This window comes from Rhinichthys klamathensis, unplaced genomic scaffold (genome assembly GCF_029890125.1).
Source record: "Rhinichthys klamathensis goyatoka isolate OS25496 unplaced genomic scaffold, OSU_Roscu_1.1 h1tg000250l_1, whole genome shotgun sequence".
Taxonomy (NCBI): Eukaryota; Metazoa; Chordata; class Actinopteri; order Cypriniformes; family Leuciscidae; genus Rhinichthys; species Rhinichthys klamathensis.
In genome coordinates, this window is record NW_026606772.1 from 36,333 (window position 1) to 63,089 (window position 26,757).

The 26,757-nt window shown below is 41.0% G+C and overlaps 2 protein-coding genes across 5 annotated transcripts; both read right to left on the bottom strand.

The window, feature by feature from the left end:
• Positions 1-3,388: 3,388 nt before the first annotated feature.
• On the bottom strand, positions 3,389-4,533 carry crygs1 (crystallin, gamma S1). Of its 2 annotated transcripts, none has more exons than XM_056266596.1 (3): positions 4,265-4,533; positions 3,837-4,079; positions 3,389-3,762 (listed from the first exon to the last, which is right to left on the bottom strand). In XM_056266596.1, the coding sequence occupies exons 1-3, from the start codon at positions 4,283-4,285 to the stop codon at positions 3,490-3,492; spliced, it is 537 nt and encodes a 178-aa protein (XP_056122571.1). In that variant the 5' UTR covers positions 4,286-4,533; the 3' UTR covers positions 3,389-3,489. The 2 variants fall into 2 exon arrangements, with proteins under 2 accessions (XP_056122571.1, XP_056122572.1); XM_056266597.1 differs by having other exon boundaries at positions 4,277-4,530.
• A 7,912-nt stretch (positions 4,534-12,445) lies between these two features.
• Positions 12,446-25,030, bottom strand: krt222 (keratin 222). 3 transcript variants are annotated; one of them, XM_056266599.1, is made up of 11 exons: positions 24,944-25,030; positions 24,583-24,857; positions 21,997-22,479; positions 18,445-18,527; positions 17,115-17,268; positions 16,178-16,426; positions 15,015-15,119; positions 13,550-13,770; positions 13,130-13,311; positions 12,871-12,973; positions 12,446-12,668 (listed from the first exon to the last, which is right to left on the bottom strand). In XM_056266599.1, the coding sequence occupies exons 3-11, from the start codon at positions 22,192-22,194 to the stop codon at positions 12,455-12,457; spliced, it is 1,509 nt and encodes a 502-aa protein (XP_056122574.1). In that variant the 5' UTR covers positions 22,195-22,479; positions 24,583-24,857; positions 24,944-25,030; the 3' UTR covers positions 12,446-12,454. The 3 variants fall into 3 exon arrangements, with proteins under 3 accessions (XP_056122574.1, XP_056122575.1, XP_056122576.1); XM_056266600.1 differs by having other exon boundaries at positions 13,130-13,154; positions 13,185-13,311; positions 24,583-24,952; XM_056266601.1 differs by lacking the exons at positions 17,115-17,268; positions 18,445-18,527 and having other exon boundaries at positions 24,583-24,948.
• Positions 25,031-26,757: the final 1,727 nt, after the last annotated feature.

Genomic DNA, 26,757 nt, shown 5'->3' on the forward strand with positions numbered 1-26,757 from the left:
GAACACAAGTGTGCTGTGCCTTTGCTGAGAAGTGGCCCTAGCCCCATTTACACGTTTGTGGAAAGTTACTATATCTGCTCCCCATTGGAAGTCCAGTGTGATACAGCTGCACTGAAGAGGGTACTCTGTACTGTGAAGGTCCTTAATTGTTATTTACTGTTTTGAGCCCAGAAGCCTACTGCATCACTGGAGAAACGATCTTTTAACCCACTGTCTCCTTACTGTGAATCGAAGAGAGTACTGTGCAGATCCTTACCTGTTCCACTTACTGTTGAGTTCAGAGGCATGCAGCATCACTGGTAACGTACCCTTTTTAACCCATTGTCTCCTTACTGTACACTGAAGAGAGTACATTGTACTGTGAAGATTTTTACCCGTTCTACTTACTGTTTGAGCCCAGAAGCCTACAGCATCACTGGTAACGTACCATTTTAATTCATTGTCTTCCTGCTGTGTACCGAAGAGAGTACGTTGTACTGCGAAGATCCTTACCTGCTCTACTTACTGTTGAGTCCAGAAGTACACTGCATCATTTGGGAAGCAACCTTTTAATTCACTGTCTCCTTACTGCGAGCTGAAGAGAGTACTGTGTACTGTGAGGAGCCTTACCTGTTCTACTTACTGTTGAGTCCAGAAGTACACTGCATCATTTGGGAAGCAACCTTTTAATTCACTGTCTCCTTACTGCGAGCTGAAGAGAGTACTGTGTACTGTGAGGAGCCTTACCTGTTCTACTTACTGTCCGAGTCCAGAGGTATACAGCATCACTGAAGGACGCAGCATCATGGGCGAAGCAAACCTTTAACTCACTGTCTTCCTCCTGTGGACCGAAGAGTACCGTGCGCTGTGAAGAGTCCTTACCTGCTATACTTATCGCCCGAGTTCGGAAGTCGGCAGCACTGCTGGGAAAAAGTAAGCTTTCAAACCATTGTTCCATTACGGTGTACCGATGAGAGTTCTCGGTACTGTGAATATCCTTACCTGTTTCTACTTACTGTTTGAGTCCAGAAGCATGCAGCATCGCTGGTGAAGCCGTCTAGTGATTCGCTGGCTCGCCCCCCTGTGAACGGAGTCCCCAAATTGCCGCCCAGGGGACACCGTGACAGTTGCAACACGCCCGCCCGTGACAGAAGGATATCTAGAGGACAGTGAAGGCTATCCCATTGATGCCCCTTGTTTTATCGTTCAATAAAGATTGTTCCTCCTTTGAAACTTACCTGTGTCTCCGTAGTCCTCTGTTGTGTGCCTGTGGTGTCGGCTCCCCACGGTGGTGACTCAGTAAGAGAGGGGGGGCGGTTGGTCATCCGAGCATTCCTCCCCTCGACCTGTGTGACACAAGTCATTCACGCAAGGTGGTGGCATTCGTGTTTTTATGAAAAGAGAGAATGTTTCCACGCTACTACAAACTAAAGTCCCCATGAAATCAAAATTCAAGGGTTTTTTGTCTTGTATTATGAATATGTTAGTCTTACTGTTATCTATAAGCTAGCGATAGCCTACTCCAAAACAATGACGAAATTCACATTTACAAGATATATTCGAAACTTACAGACAGTCTCTCACTTCCGCCAATATTAATCAATGATTTTGATGACATCACTCTGCACTTCAGATTTTCTGTCCCAAAAAAAAAAAAAATTCTGTCCAATCAAATGTTCTCTAGATTCTAAAGCCCTCTACATTATAAATATACACTGAAGCTGTGGTGAAAATCGTCACTTGTTCACACATTTACTATTTGGTGAATGGCACGTGCACTATAGGGGATATGAACTATTCAGTCAGTGTAAATGCTTTCCATTGGAGCGAATGAAGTCTAGTTTGGTAGTGTCACGCGAACCGACAGCGCGGCGCGCGCACACAGTCTGCTTCGGTCCAGAGACACGACACAGAGCGGATCATATGCACGAGTCGGCGCAGAACAGAAAACATATCGGACTCGGTTAGATTCTGCACAGAATGCTATATTTAAAGCGACATGGAGGAGAAATGGTTGTAGGGATTATTAGGAGGAAAAGCTCAAACGGCTCTGGTCGAGCTGTGACATAAACAAAACACTATTGGGTTTTGTTGTTTTTTTTCCAAAGGAGAGCTGTTTGATATGTCCCGCCCTGTAAATTACATCAACACAATGAATAATACTGCATTAAATTACGTTTAATATTATTTCTCACATAGTTTTTTTCATTCTGGAATATGTTTTTTATTATTATTATTATAGGATGGAATTTGTCTTATTTGGTGGTCCCTGTCATTACCAGTGAACGTCCTTCATCATCAAGCTCAGAATGTGTCCTGATGTGTTCAGCTGTGAATGTGAGTCATGTGACTCTTTCCTGGTACAAAGGAAACGGTTTATTCTCCAGCATCAGTGTGTCTGATCTCAATAACAGCATCTCTCTACCTCTGGAGATTGAGTGTCTGGATGATTCCTACAGCTGTGTGCTCAACAATTCCACCAGCAACCAAACTAAACTTCTTAACAACACTGAACTCTGCCAACCATGTCCAGGTAAGCCAGTGGTCAGCAGTAGCCTATAGTATATTTCATCCGAACATTGAATCAGTCTTCTTCTGTCCTCAGACTCTGTCCAATGTTGCAGTTTCACTGAAGCTGTGATGCGATTGGTCATCTCTGCTGTGGTAGGCGTGGCTACTGTTGCCATAGTGGTTTATGACATCACATCCAGAAGAGGAGAAGAGAAGCGGTAGATTTCGACTTTTGCAATATATGCTAATTAAACAATAACACACAAGCCAAACTGCTGCTGTGGTTTATTTTGTCTGAGGTTCTGCCCTGTTTTTGCCATATAGTGACTGACCGACATTACCAATATTTTTATGGCCAATATTTATAATAATAATAATTATTTTTATTATAAAAAATAATCTATTTACAAACATCTGAAAATAAAAGTTAACTAATAGGCCTAATAACAAATCAATAACCGATTAAGTAAAAAACACTGAATATTGTTTGAAACAGTGAACTATCTAGCCAATGTTTGTGTTTACATTTAATAAAAAGAGGCATAAGAGCACAGAAACCTAAATACGGCACATTGGAAACTGTAGCTAACACAAACATTTTGAGAAACAATAAACAAGCAGTTCGAGAAATGAAAAGATATAAGCAACAAACAAAAATGCATCAAACCTTTGAGCTTCTTCAGTTCAGTTCCTGCCTTCCTGTGGAGTTTAATAAAAACAGAAAGATTCTTTAAAAAAAACTAAAATATCCAAAAAGCCAAGGCATGAGTGAAAACCCAGTAAAACTGCACAGTTGCACAGTTGACTACATTTAAAATGATTATATTATGTATATGGGAAGCATGTAGTTTCCAAAGTTATTCACACACCCACAAAAAGAGACAGAACCCCTTAACGGTTTCATTTGCAACCACACATTTATTAATTTAGCACAGGTGTGTTGAGGCTGTTGTGGTTGTAAAGGAGGACTGCAAGATGGATGGATTTAAAGGTCAGACGTCACTCCGTCAGGCGTTTGAAGGACTGAACCGTGGGGCAGACGGCGCCCCAGTCCACGGGCTTACGATATTCCCCCTTCTCAAGTAGGTACTGGCGCCCCCTGTAGTTTGGGTGCTCGTAGAAGATCCAGATCCCATCCAGCACCTTACAGGAGTGAACCTCGCGTGTACGGAAGAGGTCCACCACGGATGGACAGTCCTCGGCGGTCTCGTGTACTTGGCCGGCGAAATCTCCCTTGTCATAGAGTTGGATCTTATACTCAGAACCGCTTTCCTAGAGAGGAAGGGACACCTATTGAACATCAAATACGCACTTCACAATGTTTTGCATTCATGTGTGCAACTTACAAAGTGGATCATCTTGCAGGAGCAGAGGCGGTCGTTCAGACCCATCCAGCGTTGGTAATCTGGATACTCGCCCCGGGTCAGAACATACTGGTAGCCAATGAAGTTGGGCCTCTCGAAGACCACCCAAGCCCCGCTCTCCACACGGATGGAGTTACACCGGTTCAGGTAGACATGGAAGTCCGAACAGTTGCTGTCGCACTCGTACCGACGGCCCTGGAAGTTCTTGTCCTCGTAGAAGATTATCTGTACGAAGGAGACGGTGGAATTTTATTTCATCCTTGTATATTATTATAATAAACTACCTCTAGTTACATTATAGGTCTATATATTATTTAAAAATATGATATAAAAATCTGTAAAATATATATAAAATAGAATAAATATTTTTAATAAAATGATCAATAATCAGAGCAGAGTGTCCTGATCACCTTCGTACTCACCCGGCCCATTCTGCAGAGGTTCGGCTGGCAGCGGCGCCTGTGGAGGGGGTAGAGGTGCGGAGCTGTGCTGGTTCAGGCCCGTCCCACTCCAGGTCTTTTATACCCAGACATCTCTCTGTAAAGAGGACATTTGCTTTGTCATGAAAATCAGATCCAAAAATTGAGTCAGTGCTTTCTAGAAAAAGACTAGTGGATTATAGGGCATAGAGACGGCAACGTGCGCAGGGGTCTGTTTGGATGTGTGTGTTTATTCAACTGTGTTGGTAAGTACACACACACACACACACACACACACACACACACAACCACATGCACTCATTTTGAAATTTTTGCTCAGAGAAGTGTATAACCAACTTCCATGGCCTACACAACATTCTTGGCTACACAACAGCTGGTAGTACAAACAAACGTGTGTAATACACTTTAAAATGTGAAAACATGCTCAGATAGACACAAAATGCCATTCCTGGCTGCAAGCTAAAATCTCTGCCAAATTTCAGGGGATTAGATAAGCTTATATGGCTTCAGTGTGACCTACTTCCACCCAAAAACGCACAGACAGTTTATTTTTTTCCTAATTATTTGTTTAATATATTCATGTCTAACAATACATATTCTCTACAACTAGCAAAAAAACAGCTACGGCTATCAAATTTAGTAAATGCTCTAAGAGGACTTTAGTATATAAAAATATACATAGCATAATAGATGGCTAGAAGTGTCCACAAGAAACAAAATCAGCGCTTGGATGAACAAGAAACTGGTTAAAGACACAAACAGAGGAAGATATTGGAGCTAAATATGCTAGTTAGCTAGCTAGTTCACACAGAGAAAGGAAATTAGGATTCCAGATTTAAAATACATTAATAATTCACTAATATTCATGAAATAGACAATAATCTGCATTTGTTGAGATTCTAAAGTGCAAACAGTCTACACTTTGCTATAATGTCACAGGAGTTGAGGATGAATACAAAATGGCGGAGAGCTAAGCTTACAAATGCAAGTGCTATAGTGCTAAGTCATTCTTGTGGTGTTGTTAGTACATTAGGCTATATTTAGGCTATATGTCAAAGTTGCCTACAGTGGTGGATAGACTGTTGTGTTCACAATCACATAATTAACTAAAATCATTTATTTAAACACTGTTAGGGGAATAACAAGGGGGCTACTATTATGAAGTAAACTTGCTGTGTTGGTTGTTATAGAATCAGCTGCGCGAGGTTTTATGGTGTGCGCATGCGTGGGTGTGGGAAGGAAGGAAGTTCAGTAAAAAAACATGTAATACGGTTTCTGTGTGTCTCGGCTCTTTTGTAAACATAATATTGGCGACGAGGATGGCTGAATTTGGTTTACCCCCGCCTGCACACTTTCTTGCCGTCCCCGGAGATCCTCCAGTTCCATGGGCAAACTGGTTGGAGAGTTTCACAGTCTACCTGGACGCTTAAGGCTTTGATGACATTACCGACAAGAGGAAAATGGCGCTCCTCCGCCATTGTCTGGGAGTGGAGGGGCAACGCATTTTTCGCAATCTTGGGACGCCCAACGACTATGATGCTGCAGTTACCCTCTTGACGACCCATTTCACTGGCCACCAAAGGACTTTACTCCGTCGGTATAAACTTCGGAAGCACCTGCAACGACCCGGTGAGTCTGTTCGAAGCTACGTGACAAACTTGAAAGACATGGCGCGCTTGTGTGATTATGGGGCTTTGCAAGATCAAATAATTCGGGACCAGTTCATTGAGGGGACATCGTGTGAGAAAACAAGAGAAAAGCTGTCACTAGAAGCAGACGATTTGACTTTAAGCAGAGCTGTGGAGATAGCGCTGCAGATCGAGACAGCCATGGAATGCACGTCTCAGCTTGCAGGCGCGCGGACAGAGCTACAGAGCAGTTACAGCCTGCCTATCACACCAGCATGCACTCCTCATATGACAGTCGGGGTTCAGAGCAAGGTTTCCCAGTACAATTCACGCAGAGACAGAACCATAGGCGAACTGCAGAGGTATGTGGTAACTGTGGTTCTAAATCACACAATTCTAAGGCACAGCATTGTCCTGCCAAAGGACAACAATGTAGAAACTGTCTGAAGCACAACCATTTTGCCAAGATGTGCCGTTCAGCCCCGGCCACGCTCCCACAACACACTGGACCTCCACCAGTTCAGCACAACTATACAGAGATCCGAAATGTGACTGCTGGTCAGGTGGCGTTCAAAACATGTACCGTCCAGTTAGCTGACGTAACTCTACCCTTATTAATGGACACTGGTGCGGCTGCATCGCTCCTAAATTCAAGCACTTACTTTAAGTTTTTCTCTCACCTGCCATTAGATCATCCTGCCACCGCTCTATGTGGCTATGACAGCTCCAGGATTGACATCCTAGGTGTGCTCCACGTGCCGGTCCACTATGGCTCCAAGCACCTACCATCTTTTCCCTTTCACATTGCGAGGAGGGGAGCCAACCTTCTAGGCCTGGACCTGTTCACAGGCCTGGGGTTCACGCTCCGGGATGATGCTGGCTCCGACATTCACCACATCACCTCCACTTGGCAGCAAAGGTGGCCGGCTCTGTTCGATGGCCTAGGCTGTCTTTCAGCCTTCACACACAGGCCTCTGGTGAACCCGGACGTGTCACCTGTCATCCAGCCCCTGCGCAGGATCCCCTTTGCCTTGAGAGACGAGGTCACCCGCAAACTTGAGACACTCCTGGACATGGGAATTATTGAACCGGTCAACGCTGCTCCCTGGATTTCAAACCTAGTCATTGCAAAGAAAAAATCTGGGGGAATAAGAATATGCGTGGACCTACACTTGGTGAATAAGGCAGTTATTCCAGACAGATATCCTTTGCCCACCTCAGAGGAGCTCACCGCACACTTTCACGGCTCAACAGTCTTCACAAAGCTTGACTTGCGTCAGGGCTACCTGCAGGTACCACTCCACCCAGCCAGCAGGGACCTCACTGCTTTCGTGACGCATGCTGGGGTGTTCCGGTACACTCGAATGGCCTTTGGATTAAGCTCCGCCCCTAGCTGCTTTCAGAAGGTGATGAGCACAATACTGGCCGGCATCCCTGGGGTAGCAGTCTTTCTGGATGACATTGTTATTCATGCCCAAGACATCGAGACACACAACAAGCACCTCCAGAGGGTGGCTCAAGCCCTTCTTCAGAACAACCTGACTCTAAACCCAGAAAAATGCTGCTTCGCTGCCCCAGCCATCGACTTTGTTGGGTTCCGCTTGTCAGCCAAAGGGATTTCCCCTCTACAGTCCAATGTCGATGCCATACACAGGATTCCAGAGCCGACCTCAGCCTCTCAAGTGGCCTCATTTTTAGGCATGACGGCCTACTACCTCCGTTTCCTGCCCCACTACTCACAGACCACTGCACCCCTCCGCCAGCTGCTTAAAAAAGAAGAGCAATGGCACTGGACTACAGCATGTTCTGAGGCCGTACAAACACTGAAAGCCCAGCTCACAACACCTCCTGTACTAGCCCACTTCAACCCTGAATGTCTGACTCTAGTCACCTGTGATGCTTCAGATCGGGCTATTGGTGCAGTCCTCTCATAGGTGCAGGACGGGGTGGAGAGACCTGTAGCCTTCGCCTCCAGGGCATTAACACCAACAGAACAGCGCTACTCGGTGGGTGAACGTGAGGCGCTTGCCTGTGTTTGGGCTTCAGAGAGGTGGCACCTTTACCTCTACGGACGGCGTTTCACCCTCAGGACTGACCATCAGGCCCTGACCGCATTGCTGACGGCATCTGGATCCGGTCATAAACCCCTGCGCCTGCACAGATGGGGGGAAAGGCTGAGGCAATATGACTATGTACTGAAATTTACCCCCGGAAGGGACAATGTAGTCGCCGACTTACTCTCTCGTTCCATCGATGCCCCCACACCCATGGTCTCCCCTGACGAGGACACAGAGACTGAATTAATTCACATGCTTCACACGCCCTTGCAGTCGGCCGTGTCATTGGAGGAGTTGCAGCAGGAGTCAGAGCGTGACCCCACACTGTCCTCGCTACGCACGTACATTCGCTCTGGATGGCCAGCAAAGGTTTGTGACGAGCTCATGCCATTCACAAGGGTGCGTGATGAACTTTCATGTTGGGGTGATGTTTGTGTCTCCAGGGGCTTGTGCACCGTGGTGCCCTGTAGTCTGCGGGCCCGCGTGCTATCCATGGCACACGAGGGGCACCTAGGCATTGTTAAACTCAAACAGCGATGCCGAGATCTCATCTGGTGGCCAGGCATCGATCGCGATATTGAAGCCCTCGTTAAAGATTGTGTGCCATGCCTCCTTAGTGGGAAAACTGGACCTCCAGTGCCAACCCCTCTGCAGCCGGTTCCATGGCCGTCCCGCCCATGGGAACATCTCCAGCTTGACATCTGTGGAGAGATCCATGGTCGTGGAATTCCCCATCATCAGCGTTTCCTTGTGGTGCTGTACGACCTCCATTCGAAATGGCCTGAAGTGGTTCCGGCTGGAACTGTCACAACCCAGGTAATCACAGACATTCTAGAAGTCTTGTTCGCGCGTTGGGGCATGCCTCGCGCCATCACGACAGATAATGGACCTTCTCTGCAGACTTTTCTCAGTTCCTCAGTGATAGGGGAATCAAACACATCCGCACAGCATACTACAATCCACAAGCAAATGGCGGCGTGGAGCGGTTCAACCAGAGCCTAAAGAATGGCGTCCGGGCCAACCTGGCTCAGGGGTGTACATTCCGGACAGCACTCAACCAAACCTTAATGCACTACAGGGCCAGCCAACACGCTACAACCGGGGCCTCTCCAGCACTCCTCATGCTGGGCCGGGAGATGGAACTGCCACTGGACAGACTTAAAGCACAAGGCATGGCAGTGCCTACAGCCGGCAGCTCTCAGGCTCGGACCAAAGCCGCTGTAAACCGACACCAGCGACGGATGCAGCAGTATTTTGACCGGAAACACAGGGTCAAGGCCACGGCTATTACCGCAGGTGACTGGGTTCGAGCACGTAGGCCGCATCGGGGCAACAAGATGGCTTCATACTGGAGCCAGCCCTTTCAGGTGCACCGCCAGCTGGGCCCAGCCACATTCATGCTTAGTGACGGATCACGATGGCATGCTAAAAGACTGAGGAAAGTGCGGAACCCAGGTGAGGAAATGGTGGCTCCACTGCCATCGGCCCCTCCTCCACCGGTGCCGATATGTACAGGGCCACAGCAGGCTTCCCATACTCCTCAGGCCGTACCGTCACCAGCGCCCCAGCAACCTGCCCCTGACCTGCAATATCACCTGCTTTCCCCTGGCCGTCAGTCAGATCCAGGGCAGGGCTGTAAAAAGTCCAGCTATGGGGAACTGCCCAGCGGTTCTGGAATGGCCGCAGCCTGAGGTTGCGGAGGGCCGACCCGTAAGGGCCAGGGTCCGCCCTGCTTACTTAAAGGACTTTGTCACAGAGTGACAGTGTAGGCCTTGCACTAGGTATTGGACTGTTCAATTGTTTTGGCAAGGACTCAGTTTTGCATAAGTTTAGTTCTTGGGAGGGAGGGGGAAATGTTGTGTTCACAATCACATAATTAACTAAAATCATTTATTTACACACTGTTAGGGGAATAACAAGGGGGCTACTATTATGAAGTAAACTAGCTGTGTTGGTTGTTATAGAATCAGCTGCGCGAGGTTTTATGGTGTGCGCATGCGTGGGTGTGGGAAGGAAGGAAGTTCAGTAAAAAAACATGTAATACGGTTTCTGTGTGTCTCGGCTCTTTTGTAAACATAATATAGACATGTATATCTGCATACCTAAAAACATTCCTCATCAAATTCAGTACATACTCAAAAATATGCAACACTTCGTAAAAAAGGAGGGAAACTTGTTGTGTGCCCTGCATGTTCACATATGACCACTAGGGAGCAGCATTCATTTTTTCTTCATAACACTATCAATGCCCAGTTAGCCACAACAATGCATCATATAGGATATAGGCAGGCTCATATTTTCCTCAGAAAATGGAAAAATATCACAAACACTATTTGTGTACTAATGGAGATGGTGTAAAATATATTTTTGAAGTTGAGTAAAAAATTCGTAGTTACTTTTTGACACTGGTTGTCGCTTTTCAGGTTCAGAATGGGTTTTGCGGTTCATATTCACTTGTGAAGTTAATCTTTATAAACAGCTTTAATCTTCCACATATGAGCCCCACATCCCAAAATACCAAAGCATACCATTAGGTTATAGCTTGGACACCAATTACATTCTTTGCACTTCGCTGTTAATATGAATAGCACACTTGCTTGCATTAGCCTTTGGCTAAATGTTTTGGTTTTGTACATTTAAACTCTACTTGTCAAGCTTTGGCATTACATTTCTCAACAACTAAACAAGAGGACATGACATACTCACTTTTCTTCTGCACAAATGCGGTTTTGGGCATTATTAACATATAATAAACAATGCTAACCTGGTATGTTTAACAATTGTGCAACATGTTTTGTTTCGTTTCCCATTATCTGTATGAAACCTATGTTAAATCACTTTCATTTGTCATTTTTGTTCTGTTACAATCTGTTCCAGACTTAACTGGGACGTCCATGTTGTGTTCTAGTTTCCCAGGCACTGCGGTCTATATATTGAAGTATCTTTGGACAGCTTTGCTGATCACATAAATAGCTCATCTGGAAATAATAATAGCTTTATTAGCACCTGTCATACAGTGTATAAGCCAAATCACTCAGCAGGGCACAGCTTATGGATATTATACAGATAAAAAAAAAAGGATATGTTTCACAAAAAGCAGGATAGTCATCTGGAAAAAGAATGTAGAATACAGATAAAAATCTGAAAATTAGCCTCTAAAGTGCATATCAAATAGGCATTTTTACCAATGCATACAGTGTAATTTTCTCTTTCTCATTTCTTAAAGTAAGTCACAATCCCTTGGGTAGGAGATGAAACGTGAAGGTTCTCCTACTGTATATGACACCAGAGTGTGCATTACATAATAACCTAAAGCGCTAAATAAGCCCATAAGGTGATATCATTCATATTTCAGGGATATAGATTCATTCAGATTAAATATAACTTTAAATTAAATATATACTGTATGTGTACTCATTTCTTTGTTGCATCAAGAAGAACCCCATGTATTTACAGTACAACAACAACCAGAGGTAGGGTATGTAAATAAATACATTTAAATGATTAATATATGCATGAGAGTAATGCAAAATCTTTTTTTTTTAAGGTTTTTGTAATAAAGCATGATCATGTCAAGTTTTCCATCCTGCATAATTTTAGATGGGAAGACACAGTATTTGCACTTTAAATGAAGTGTAAACTATATGCATTCGTAATACGAAGCAATGTAACTTTTTGAGGCGAGTGTAATTAGTAGAGAAGATCGTAGTCGACATTTTCCTTTTAGCATCTCATTCTCCCCGCAGTAATAGACTGATGACCTTTACTGTTACTCATTTTGTAAACGTCTGTGCGGGACAGTACATCGGTGTTGCCATAAATCTTTTGTTTTGGCTGCTGAGTTTTGCTATAGTTGCAAATTTCGCAATATTTTGTTTTGATTCACACTACAGTTTCCTGCAGAAACAGAACTTGATACACCCTTAGCGTTCACTGGAGTGTAAAATTAATTCCAGTAGCATTTGTCAAATGCAATAAGGCATCTTTTGTTACTCTGCACTGAATGTGAAATCTTGTCTGTATCCACATTGGCCATTTTCCACTGTGAGACTTAAGACTAAGCTCTATAAATAAATATATAAACTAAACGCATTTTCACCAACCAATTGCTATTCTATTTTTTGAGTAACGTAATATATACTAATAATTAAAAATAATCTGGCAGTAGAGTGTCCACAGAGAACGTCATACTGTAAAGTCACAACTGCCTCAGAGTCAAAGTCAAAGACCTCAGTTTGAAGAAAAATCAATCAATTAAAAATTAATTTTGCTCGCAATTTCTTAAAGTAGCCTTATGTTCTTAATTCATTACAATCATAAGAGCAATTTGACTTCCTGTTTTTCGAACACTTTACTGACGATTTGACGGGGTTTTTTTCTCTCTCAAATGGCAAAAGTTCTATGACGTCACTAAAGTGGTGCACTTTTCATTAGCTGCTGAGAAATGTCACAGTCGTGATGTAGTAGCATTGACATCACTGCGCAAAGGTGGGTATGCTGCGAGACCGTCTCATGACCAGACGGACCTCCACGTTAGGGAGACTGTCCTGTTTTATTTGGCTGCAGCCCTCGTCCGCAACAGCCATGTGAAGGTCGAAACGCAGAGACACAGACTTCTTCCTCAGCTTGGGATTTCCTTTAAAGAATGAGCCTTCCCACTGCCTGATGACCTTGTCAATCTTCTCTGTCCTATCGCACACAAAAAAGCAACACAATAGGTTAATAAGGACGTTTGGAGCATAAGATGATGATGATGAAGTTCCACCATCATTTTTATTGCCTGCAAAGTCTCATGCAAACACGTCAAGATCTTTGTTCTGAAGGTGTGAAATGCTTATGGTTCTTCAGTGCAGCTAAGCAAGGCTTGAAAATGAGTCTAATGTAAACTCACTCCACATTTCCGTGACCCTCTGCACTCTCCCTCACTACATTTCCTTCCAGAATCTCCTGAGTCTTCACAGTGCAGATCTCCCCGTCTTTATTTCTGACTGGTTCTGGATGAAAACCACAAACACAAGTTGCACAACATCTCTCAGACTCACAGTTGTATAATGAAACTGTTGTTGAGAATGACACCTCAAGTCTGAAACGAGGTGCATTTCAGTGTTAGGTTGGACAATGAGTTTGAGGATGTTTGACATCATCCTCACCTGTCAGGGTGACAAGACTCTGCTGTCGTTGAAGGGCTGGGCTTCTTATTGGTGTTCTCTCAGTGAAGAACGGCTCAGTAATATCCTCTTCACATCCGTTGGGTAGACCGTTCTGCTCAAGAGAAGAAATTGACCCTTTCCACGGCTTCAGCTTTAGAGACTGAACATCTGAGGTCAGAAACCTGCAGTTCAGGAGTGAAAGAAAAAGCACACTCAAGAACACACTCAACTTCTTAGGAACCTTCGAAACCTCTTTGGGTTTACTGACTGTGAATAATATCAAGGGCGCACAGCCAACTCTGTTAAAATTCCAGTGTATTACCTTGGTAGTTGCATAAACCACATCATACAAGTTTGAGCGTGTGCTAAGGGTTTTATTGCATTAACGAATACACCTCAGTAAATCTATCCCTCCCTTACCTGCCCTCCTCGTGTTCTAGGAGTTTCCTATAGGTCGCGATCTCTCTCTCCAGCCTCATCTTGGTGTTGAGGAGCTGGCTGTGGTTCTGTCTCTGGACTTCCAGACCATCCCGCACTGTTTCCAGCTCAGACTCCAGACTCCTTACAGACCGGGACAGATCCTTGAGTTGCACGGAGTACTGGAGCTGAGTGTGGTGTAGGGAGCTTTTGAGACTCCTCTCCTGGTGGGATAAAACAGATTTGTCATTTATTACCAAAATCACTAGGGTCAGCCTACAGCACGAGATACTGGGAAAGGCTGCAGCATCCCTGTGACCCTACATGAGTACAAGCAATTTGAGAATGGATGGATGGATGGATCTCCATGGTTGGTGGAATGGAATAGGGGGTTGAAAATAGAGAGCAGTGACTAAAGTTTGTAGGGTCAAGTAACACAAGCAACGCAACTTGTATTAAGGGCAAGTCATTTTAGTGGTCAGTTATTTTCCCCCACAAAGTCCTTTGATGACGGTTCATGTGATGACATCATGTTTTACAGGGACAATCCCACCGGAGCAACCTGGGATTAGGTGCCTCACACAAGAGCACAATGGTGATGGCTCATGGATCGCACCTTATGGTGACTGAACCATGGAGTGTTTTTTATTGACGGTCCCCCTGAAGGAACAAGCTATTGAGTACCTTGGCACAATGCTGATGACTCAAGAATCCCATTTTGCAGGGATCAAACTAGCAATATTCCAGAAACTGACAATAATCCCACGGATAAATCTAAGGTTAAGAGGCTGACTCAAGGGTATATGGTGATGGCATGTGGATAATTCCTTGCAGGACATCAAGCAACCTTCTGTTTATCATCCTTGAGTTTAACCACAAAGCCACCACCATTAAGTATCTTGATCAAGGACACATGGTCACTGGAAATCCTAATAATTCTACAATTTATGAACTGGTCAAGTGGTAGAACAAGGCTCTACCAACACTTGGGTTAGATTTCAAGGGCTTAACCTGCATAACATGGTGCCTACAATAGGGTTTGGGCTTTGGGATTTGCCAAAATCAAAAACTATTGTCACTTGAAATAGCCATTTGTGGTTATTCTCGCTACTTGATTTTGGTAAATTATGAAGTCATGAAAAGAATGGTGACAAATCCTACAGGGATTCGTCGCCCGTTCCCTCAAGGTAAAGTGTGGATGTGCATTTAACACTCAATCGGCACTGCAAACTAATTGTTTGATCTACTAAAATAGTTGTTGAATCCAATTCCGGAGGTTCCGGATTCAGATCTGGCTTCTTCTGGCATAAGACCTGCGTTCATACAATTTAGCAGTTAGTGATATTTTAATTGTGTCATGTGTTAAGGTGAAAGTGAGAGTGTGTGTTTAGGCGTGTCTACATGTTCCTGAATTGAATTATGTGTGTCCGGGTGTGTCTGTGGGCATGTTTGTGGGAATTTAACGTACCAAGGCATTTAGCGATTCAATCTCGACCTGTAGACGGTGCCATCGCTTTCGGGCCTCAGTGAGCTCGGCTCGTGCCTTCTTCAGGACCTCGTCACCTGCTCTCACCTACCCACAAACCCCACCACACACAGTGTATACATAAGAATACTGCAAACAACAAAAATATGCATTTTTGAGCCTTTTTTATATTGCTTACCATGGTTTATGGAGGTTTTATCACACTGTGCCTTAGGAAACATCTTACTCATGGTAAAATTACTTTAATAAATAGCCTCTCTGGCTTATTGTTTTAGTAATCAATGATTTACCTCACAAAATAAAGTTATGTGCTAAAGTGGGACTTCATTCAGGACTGGTAACACAAAAGATCACATTAAAGAAAACTGAACAGATCCTCTTGTGGTCTGAGCTGATGTAGATCAGAGTCCAGGAATCAGCTCAGTCTCCATCTGATAAGAACGATAGCAGTTCCATAGAAATGGAAAATTACATGCATGTGTTCCAAAGTACTTGTTCCAAAAACAACATCTTATCCAATATGAATGATAAATGAATACTTTAAATGGAACGTTCACACTAATAAAAAAGTACCACCATGATTTTAGACATAGTGCTCTTATCCTGCCAATTGGAATATCACGTTTTTTTTTAAACATTTCTCATGGTAATACCTTGTATTTTAAACATGGTACCATGTAAATCCTTTGTTTTTGGACACCCACCAAGTACCTTGGAGTACTATGGCATAAATACCCTCAATTTATCCCAGGAGTTTTCATAAAGACATGCTGCAATGTGTTGCTGTTTTTCAAGGAGAGTTATGAGGCCAGCGGCCCGTGTTTTTGTGTGAGGGCATAAATTCTCAGGAAGACAAATTAGCAATCACCTACTGATGAGAACAGGCAAAGACAATGGTTATGCTCAATGGGACTGACATCCCTCATTCCTTTTTTAATAATAATTGATGTTTAGCAGTCTTTTCATTCCCACACACACGCGCGCACACACTACGATTGCTCTGCAGTGCCTGGCCAGCAGACCATAGAGAGTGTTTGAAGAGAGAGAGAGAGAGAGAGAGAGAGAGAGAGAGAGAGAGAGAGAGAGAGAGAGAGAGAGAGAGAGAGAGAGAGAGAGAGAGAGAGAGAGAGAGAAAGTACTCGTACCTGTGGCAGAAACACAGCCGTAGGGCTGGTTGCATCCTTTCTGGGCCTTGTCTGTGAAGCGGGGCAGGAGCCTGGGCCTGGATTTGGTGGGATGGCTGAATCAGGGCTGCTCTGGGCTGGGCTGGAGTGGTCGCACTGGGTGCTAGTCCGGCAGAGATCCATTCCTCTGCCATCCTCTCCTGCAGCAACCTGCGCTAGCACTTTATCACACTCCTCTACTGCTCGCCGCTGGTGCTGATCCAGCTCTCTCTGTCAGCCAACGAGAAAGAGAGAGAGGGGGTGGAAAAAGAAAGGGAGGAAGAGGAGAATTTAAAGGGCTCCTCTCATGAGGAATCAAAAGGGTCTGACGAAAACATACTGTGGCAGAACTTCTTCCCGAGTCTACAACAACAAAAACACGTCATTCAGACATCTGCAACCCAATTTCATTTGTCTATATTTGTATGTCATTGGCCCGACTAGTTATGGAGAAGATACATAAACAGGATAGATATTGTTACTCGTAAACCTCCGAGACGAAACGATAAAGATTTGTTCACCCCAACACCAAATATTTGCAGCAAACATGAATTTAAATCGAAACAGTTGATTCCTATGGAGGAATTTACATTGGAGGGGAAACTTTGTTCACTGACAGATAGAAGTTAGATTTTTTGCTTTTTTGTAGTTGATTTTTTTAGATGTAAAAGGTAACTACAATTGAGTGAGACAACTAATATTACATCAGCATTGCATATTTAACAACTGTGCATGATATGCACACACCCTATCCCGAGGCTAACCGCAACTTGGCACTAAGGCATCAGGGAACATTTTTAACAAGTATTAATACAAAAGACAGACGTCAAGGTTTCTCTCATTAAATGATGAATATAATATGTCATGCACAGTAACAAACAATTAGACACAATCAGTAACTGAAACACAGTGTCTCCACCTCATGTTCCTCTATGATTTGTTGCAACTCATTTTGGGATTCATAAAGCTGCTTTTCCAGGAGTGTGTTGGCCGTCTCCACCTCTTTCTTCTTCATCTTCAGCCGCGAGACCTCCTGCTCCTTTAGGAGACGGAGTTTCTCCTCAGTTTCACACCTACACACACATGCACATGCTTAGGTATCTAAATGTAAGACACACAACAACAGACTACTATTGTTTTTATAAAAAAGCTAAACTGCATTTTTAACCTTAAAGTGCATTTAAAACTAAAATATGTTATATGCAGATCGACTTGACAATTGAGAATGTCCCTAAAAAAAAATATATATATATATATATATATAATTATATGAATAATAATCGTAATACAATAATATAAAATAATAGTCTTTTAGGGTCAATGCAAATAGAATTAATTTTACAACATCCTTCACTTATTTTCATTATATTTCTTTATTATACATTTATATTTCATTAAATTCAAGTATTAAATTGGAATTTCTCACAAATCCCAAAGGTAACCCCCTGTTGGGTAAACTCGCCTTAAAGGAATATTCCACATTAAATAAAAGTTCGGTTCTACTGTAAATGATTTACACAGAAAATCATTTGGATTCTTAATTCAGTTTGTAAAAACATCCCAAAAAGTGCTGACAGAAATACACTTTCAATGAAAGCACGTGGAGCAGGCACAGAAATATTTATGTAAACACACTTTTTTTTTTTTTACACAAACTGAAGAATGACTTGTAATTATTTTCTGTGGTAATCAACAGCATGCATTTAACCCAATTTTAAATAATAAATATCACATATAAACATACAGCCTCGGTGCAAGCCCTGTTATTAAATGCAATAAACTGATCATATTTAACAAACAAGACGCTGACTTTCTATGAAAGTTAGACGGATGTCATCCGAGAACATCTTATGTAATTGAAGATTATGCGTCATATTTGTAATTTTTTCAGCTTAATTAATTATCAAGCATTCAGTGGTATTTCCAGGCACTTGCTGTTTTTCAACACAAGAGGGCAATCACATGTTCAAATCAACATATTAGTAATATTTTGTTCTTTTGATGTGAAATATTTCATTGGAATGTTCAGAATGCGGTGCGCATAATGAATAAGCTCCACAATATGCAAATTTCCTGACCTACTTCATTTGGACAAATGCACAAAACATGCTATAGGTGTGTATTTCCCACAATGCAAAGTCTTCAACCTTCAACTTTCCTCTTTAAAATAACAACAATTATAAATGTCTACTTTGTGTCAATTTAAAAACCTGGTAATTTCAGGTGATTTTCATATTTCTTCCTCTAACCTGGTCTTTAAATGTGCGGCCTTGAGTTTCACTGCATCAGATTGGAGCAAAACATCTGCATTTTCCATTAGGATCATGCTAACCTGTCAAAACAAACACAGAAGAAGGAGAATTAGGAGGGGAAAAAAAAATAAATTTAATCAAGATAGAGAACATTATAATTGCCTGTGGGTAGAAATTACACACTTTAGCAATTTGGTCGAAATTATGATATAATTTATAAAAAATTTTTTTTTTTTTTTTTTAAACTTACAAGGCTTATTGATGATTAATGACTGTCAACACCCATCTAACCATGGGAACTTCTGAAAGATTAGGCTGTGCATCAACATGCTGTTTTTCTGGCTGTCTACCTCCAGTCAGACAGTGTATGCAAAACACAGTGACTAAAGGAAGTTATGAAGACTAAAATGCTGCCAGGATTTTTCACCTAATGCTTGTTGTGCACATTGCTTGTTGCATTGATTGATCTCTTGACGGAGTGATTGATTTCCCCTCCAGAGCACATAAAACAGTTAGCTATCCAACACATAGACAACAAGTCTGCATTTTTGCAAATCTTTTGCAGGTTGTTATTATGTTAGGGTCAAAGATCAAGCCAGGTGCGAAAGGATTAACGATCTTTCGCAAGGTCAGTATGGCCTCTGGCACCGGAACGGATTTAGGAAACACAGGTGTTAGACGTCTGTCCAACATCCCTCTGGTAATGAGTTAAAGTACCCGTTAGTTATGCCATCTAATTACTGCATGCATATTGTACCCAGTATACTGTACACAGAACATACTGAAAAACAAGTATGCAAAAAGAGTATGTCATAATGAACAAGTCATCAAACCTGAATACAGAACATCTTGTAATTAGTATGAGTGGCACAGTAAATTGCATACTTTATACTGCATAAATAGTATAGTACAGTAGTATGGCATTCTGAACATATCCTTGGATTCATATATATAGCATTATAGTATGGCATTCTGAACAGTATTTGTCTAAAATATATAGTACTGTATGTCATCTACTGAATATTGGCATACTCCACACTGTTAACATACTGCATAAATATTAAGCGTACTGTGGTAGTATGGCATTCTAAATATTGTGCCGCTTATAATAATTACATGACATTCAAGATTAATATTTGTTTATTATGACATTTTTGCCTACTATTTTGCATACTAATACTATTTTGCATTATGCACTATATACAGAATACTGGGTACAATACATGCAATAATTAGATGGCATACTACGTATTTGAGATGAAGGATGTATACTGTTCACTACTGCATACTGCATAAATAGTACTACAGTAGTTTGGCATTTTTAATTTTTTTTAAACTAAAATATATAGTGTCATCTATTACCAACCAACCGCCTAAAACCTTTAAACTTTGACTTTGGCAATTAGCATACTACACTTACTATTTCAGCAAATTAGTATGCATACTGTGCACAGTTTTTTTTTTTTTTTTTTTACATGACCATACTTGGATGACCTACTAAATATGTCAAAATGTGCTGTATAAAACCAGAATTCCACTGGGTTTGTGTATCCCACAATGCAGTACGACATTTAATATTTCCCATAATTCCTCTGGATTGCTTGATCAGACATTTTACACGAACTTGGATTAAAAATGCTAAATAAACACAGATTTGTTCCTTTATATTTTAGCATACTATTTAAAAATAATAATAAGCAGTACACTGGTATTCCATTCCAAATTAAGTGTTTATAAACAGGTTTATCAACAGAACGGTATAGTTTGGTAGAATATTGTTTCTCTCATGAAGCACAATATTATCTTAGCACATTATGTTTGGCTGTCTGCCATTTTTATGATTCATGAGCTTTCGTGACAGCAATGTTTGGTTAATCATTGTCAATGTCACTGAAAATCACCATAATGTAATTTGAGGTGATATAATGAGTTAGCACAGCTAATAGTGAATGCTTATGTGTTTATACAGCTAATGCAAACTGAGTCACAAAGGTTCACATAGGGCATATTGTGCTTTGGTTTTAGTTTTTGTTCGGAATGTGTAGTGCGGTAATATGCCATTCCAAACATGTCCGTCGTATCAATTATAGCATGCATACTCTGCACAGAATACTGCATAGCATGAGTAGTATTGTAGTATGGGATTCTGAACATGTTGGTATAATCAAATATATATTATGTCATCCAATTAATGTATGCATATTGTACCCAGTAAACTGTACATACTGCATGTTGCAAAATAGTTTTTAAAAATAGCTATAAAATGCCATAACCAACATATCCAATCTTGAATATAGAATGTCATGCAATTTTTACATGCAGCACAGTATACAGTACCTACATATACGCCAAAAATAGTATGGAATGAGTACTTATGCCATTCTGAACTTATCAAGAGACTCAAATTTATAGTATGTCATCTAACTGTTGCCTGCTTATTGTACCCAGTATGCTGCAAAAAAAATGCTATGCAAAAATAGTATGCCATAAAGAACATAACATTCTACTGTATATTCAAGTTGAAGAATATGTAATTATGCACAGTATACAGTATGAGTCCTGCAGCATAGATAAATATGTGGTTAAGCGTTATGTGGTAGTGTCACTCAAAACATATCCTTAGATTCATATATATAGTATATTGTACTTGGTGTACTGTACATACTGCAAAATTATATGCAAAAAGCATTGTACAGTAACGAACACATCCTTAATCTTGATTATAGAATGTCATGTAGTTATTACGAAACAATCTTAGTATCAAACATAGTTTTTTATCTAATTATTACATGCATACAACATTTTAGCATATTCTTCACAATTAACATAATGCATAATTAGTATGAGTAGTACAGTAGTAGGCATTCTGTAATATGATTACTGAATGCATATGCCATAGTGGCATTTTGAACTCAGTGTATTGTACATACTGCATACTGCAAAAAAATAGTATGGTTAGTATGCCATCAATCTTGAATATAGAATAACATAATGCATACTGCATAAATAGTATTAAAGTGAGTATGCAAAAAAATAAAGTATGCCATAACGAATAAATCCTTAATCTTGAATATAGAATGAAGGCAATTATTACATGCTGAACAGTACACATACTGTAAACTACAAAATAGTATGAGTAGTTTGATCGTATCCTTTCAAATATATTAGTGGCACTAATTTAACAAAGATTTGGGGCCCACATATAAACCAACCAACTTCAATAGGGCTCCTTGGGGCCGCCAGAATTGCACATTTTTGACGTTTTTTAACCAGACAAGCCTCTGAAAAATCATTAGCAGAGGCTACATGACCTGATTTGGGTGTGTCAAAGTACTTAGACACCTAAAATGCGCAGTGGAGCCTCCAGGGGCCGAATTGAGAAACACTACAGTAGATAACGCATCTGAGAAAAAGATTTAACGTCTTAACTCGTTACCTCAGAGCCAGTCTGAGGGGGTTTTCAGGGCCACATTGTGTTAATGCCTTGGGATATCAAATGTAATGATGCAGATAAGATGCAGGTAATAAGCACAAATGTCACCAACCCACCTGAGCCCAAAGTTCCTGTGCCAGCGCCTCCTTGTCGCTCCAGTTCCGTCGAGGAGCGACGTTCCTCATTCCCCACTCGCCGATCTGCTCCTCCAATTCGCAGTTGGTCTTTTCCAACTGGTTCACGTGCTCCAGAAACCCCTTCAGCTTTTCGTTCAGGCCCCTGAGGGCCGATTTTGGCTCTTCCAGTCCCTCCATGGGGCCTCTTGCGCGGAGCAAAACAAAATGTCTCAGAGCCCGTGCTGTCCTGCCACGCCTCAGATGATAGGATGTTTACCGAGTAAATATTTTGCTTGAATACCGACCGTCGACGTGGCTCCTATAGGGACAGGGACCAGGCCCTTTCCCTGGCCCTTGGGGTCGGACTGGTACTGGGACAGTGGAAGGGGCCAACCAGGGTCCCATCAGCCTCGTGCCGAAGTGAAAAGCAAGAGGCCACAATTTGTGTCACGAGTTTTACTGGTGCTTTTGTTCTCGCTGATCCTGGATTACAGTCACAATTCACACATAAACAACACACACACACACACACACACTGCACAGGTCAAAGTCCATTTGTGTTTTATCTGCAATTCTGCATGTGTGTTTTTGTTTGTGCCAGCTTTGTAGCTCGTATTTCGTGCGGTTTGGTTGTACCGCCGCAGGCTGTGTGCATATGCGTGTTTGTTTTCACTATTAGATTCTAGGATTTGATGAAGCCTTCAGTTCTTTTACTTAATAGTTTTTCCTGTCTAGGTGAACTCAGGTTCAGAGTTGTGACGTCGAGGCATGTTTAAGAGCTTCAGGGCATACTTACAAAAGACAAACTGCCTTACAGCTCCAGCGTTTCACTTAAGCCGTGCGGATTAACCAAAACATTCTGGGCATTATGAACATTTATGTTAGTTTACTGCTATGCACAAATATAGGTTAATATTGTAGATAGAAACAAGAAATAAAGTATGGAAGAATAATAAAGTTCGAGGATAGTTTGAGAACCGAGCTTTCAATGAAAAAATAAAAGTTGTGTCATTGATTACTGCATGCATAACGTGCTGGCTTTTTGAACCCAACATACACTGCATACTTCAAAAAAAATATGTAATTAGTATGCCATAACAAACACCCTTAACCCTTAATTCCTGTAGAAAGTTAAGTTATTATTAAAGTCCCCGTGATCCAGGGCTTGCTACCGACTTTACTATTTACCGACTTTACTTGACGTATTTCCAAGTGAAACGGAATATTTAATAGAGTGCAGGGTTTTATTTTAGCGCACCACCTCTCCATCCCTCGCTCATAGCAGACTGACGGTCGGAGGAGAGCGGTTAGGGATATTCAACCCAAGCCATCAAACTGACAAAAATAGAAAGAAATCCTGAGTATTAACGGATTAATTGTTCACCACAAGACTAGTAATATAATAGCAATAGCAACATAGAATAGCAAAACAACGTAAATACTAAAAAGGGTCGATTTTGATTTCATGAGGACTTTAAATGCTGTAAACATGTGTGTACTGCATAAATAGTATAGTATGCCATTCCTAACATATCCTTCGTAGCAAATAAAGTATGCCATCTAATTATTGTCTGCACATTATTGGAATATTCTACACTGTAATACTGCATAAGTATATAAAAAAAAAGGTAAGAGCCAAAAGAATAGTATGTTCTCAAACTTATGTTCTAAACTTTCAATAAATACTAAAGACTTATTTGTATCTTTTTATCTTAAAAATGTTATTCTCTCTTTATTTTGTATTATTATTTTTTTAATTTTTTCTTTAAAAAGAGATGTATAACAAAAGAGTCCAGTGTTATATCCAGTTTGTATTAATCTCATTATTTATAAATGTATAAGAAATTCTAAATTGAAAAAATTATTTAAAATGATATACGATATATGTTTTATATATATTTAATCATATATGATTTTGAATGTAACTTAAAATTATATTATTGAAATAAAAGTGTTTCATTTTCAAATATTTATAAATATAAAGTGTTATATTCGGGTTGTATTCATTTAATGAAATGTTATATATATATATAAAAATGTATAATTATATAAGTGTGTGTGTACAATTTGTGTGTGTTAGGATTACATTAATAATATGACATTTATTTATAATAAAAATAAATATAATAATTAAAATTCATTTGATATAATAATTATAATAACTGATAATTAGAAGAATATAAACAAATTAAATATAATTACATTCATTATAATGGTGTTATTACACACTAAAAACTCCTGGGTTATTTCTTCAACCCATTTTCTGGGTTATTTTTGACCCATGAGTTTTTAGTGTGTGCATATATATATATATAACACCATTCCTTGCTTCCTCAGAGAACACACTGTCAGCTCGATGAGAGAAAAACAAAAGAGAAAAATCTTGTGACTGAGACAAACAGATGAAGGAAAGAAGTAATTTGCATACAAACCCAAATGGTGCTACTAGAATGACTTGTTTATTACGCAGTTGCGCAAACAGCACGATGACGGTAAATGCTGTGCCAGTTTCTGTCCGTTTGATCTACCGAACCAAAGTTCATCAGAAGACAAAAAAAAGAAAGAAAGAAAAGCCAATCGACTTACCAACACGCCCTCGCCCGTCACACCCCTTTTCTTCTCCACCGTCCCTGCCCAGGTGATTTCCCCCCAGATGCGAGTCATTGAAGTGTGCCAGTCACAGTACAGTGAGAGTCCGTCTGTCTGCGGTGGTCCCACCCCGCACATCTGGTTCTGCATGGGGTGTCGACGTGTCTGGTTACCTGAACATCTCAGAAGTTACGGGACGGGGAATGCAGCCCGACCTGTTAGGCCCTGGCGCTGCGTGCTCCATGAGAAAACAAAGTGGTCTCATGAGTCGTCTGAAACAGGAGTGCAGGTAATTACAAACAGGTAATGACCGAGCAAGCGGCTACCTGTCCGACAGCTAAATTACAAGATGGCTTACGGGAAAAACAGAAGCTGTCAACTCGGACCAACTTTGAGATCCGGAAGGTGACACACTACCCACAGTGTTTTACAAGGACTGCATGTTCCCGGTCGTCCCCGCCTGTCTACAGTCCTGAGCCAAATAAGATCATACTTTAGCATTTTAGAAATGGCAATGGTTATCGAAGCCACATTTATAACATCAAAAGGTGCATCCATTTTTTGGTCAAGTTCTTGTATTGACACTGCAAGAGTCCAGCACTCTGTAAAATCTCCTCCAGCACATTCCCAAATACTTTCACTGAATTTAAGGTCTGGACTCAGAGGTGCCGATTCATGTGTGAAAATGATTCTTCATGCTCCCTCCGGAACATTCTTTGAGCCTGATGAATCTTGACATTGACTTCTTGAAATTTTGCCAGGATGTGTCCTACATGGTTGATTAAACAGCGTCCATCAATTAGGATTTGAAGAACTGTTGCCAAACATATAACATGCTAGAAACATAATAATCACAGCAATAATGATTCAATCAGACTCTTAAGCATTTGCCTATTTAAATCCAGGGGACGTGTCTGTGCATGTAACTTACAGTAAAACTTTGCGTGTATAGGCTAGTTAATATCTTAATTTCCACAGTACATTAACATACTGTACGTCTAATCACAGAAAGACAGTAGGTGCCCCACCTGGACACACCTGTGCATTTAAAGGGGAACAACGCTAGGCATGCGACGCTACAATCCACACACATACACACACATATATATATATATATATATATACACACACACACTTTTTATTTTTTTAAATATAATTTTACTAAACAAATTATTTATTTGTAATGTTGTTAATATTAAAAAACATTCATAATTTCTTTTCAGATTATTTATATTAACAAAAAACATACTTATTCCTCTAATTCATAAATCTTGACCAAAAAAAACTGGATGTCAGCAACTCAAATCAGCTCCATATATTATCCGTAAGACAATAATTATGGGTCATAATTCAGCTTAAACTCTTCAGCAGACATTTTATGACTGTCTCGTCGGGTTTATTGACACAAGGATGTCTCGGTTAGAAGCTTTTAAAGAATTCAAAGCTTTGCACCAAGATTTGTTTAGTCTTCCTCACAACTGCATCTTTTTGAAGTACTAACAACATTATCGTGGGTGTAAACTAATGGGAATCGCTTGTACTTTTAGCATTAATCCATCGCCGTCATAACAAAGAAACTCTTAAGATAATCTGACTTCTGCAGCGATTTAAACAACATGTTGAGAAGAACTGCTGAGCTGGTCTTAGTCACATGAGAAAGTAAATATAATCATATACAAAAGGTGGATGGAAAGGGTAATAAAGATATATAAGTGCAGGGTGTTATTATATAACTGTCTTTTCAAAAGAATGACTTTCCATTACGCTTATAGAAATTATGATTAATTTCCTTTTCCATGACTGTTCTGTCCAGAACATGCGCTAACATGTAAATTACAGTATAACTTTGCGTGTATAGTTAATATCTTAATTTCCACAGTACATAATCATATGTCTCATCACAAAGTGTGTGCAGAAAGACAGTAGGTGCTCCACCTGGACACACCTGTGCATTTAAAGGGTAACAACGCTAGGCATGCGACGCTACAATGCACAGGCACGTCCTCTGGTCGCCATAAATACACATAGCTGTGTTGCCACTCAAACAAACAATGTAGAAACAACAGTTAATTTAAATAAACATATAAGATCGTGAGAAACGTATTAATGACAATTACTGTAGGTAATTAGGTCTTATGCATGTTGTTAGTCTTTTACTGCAAAGACTAGGAG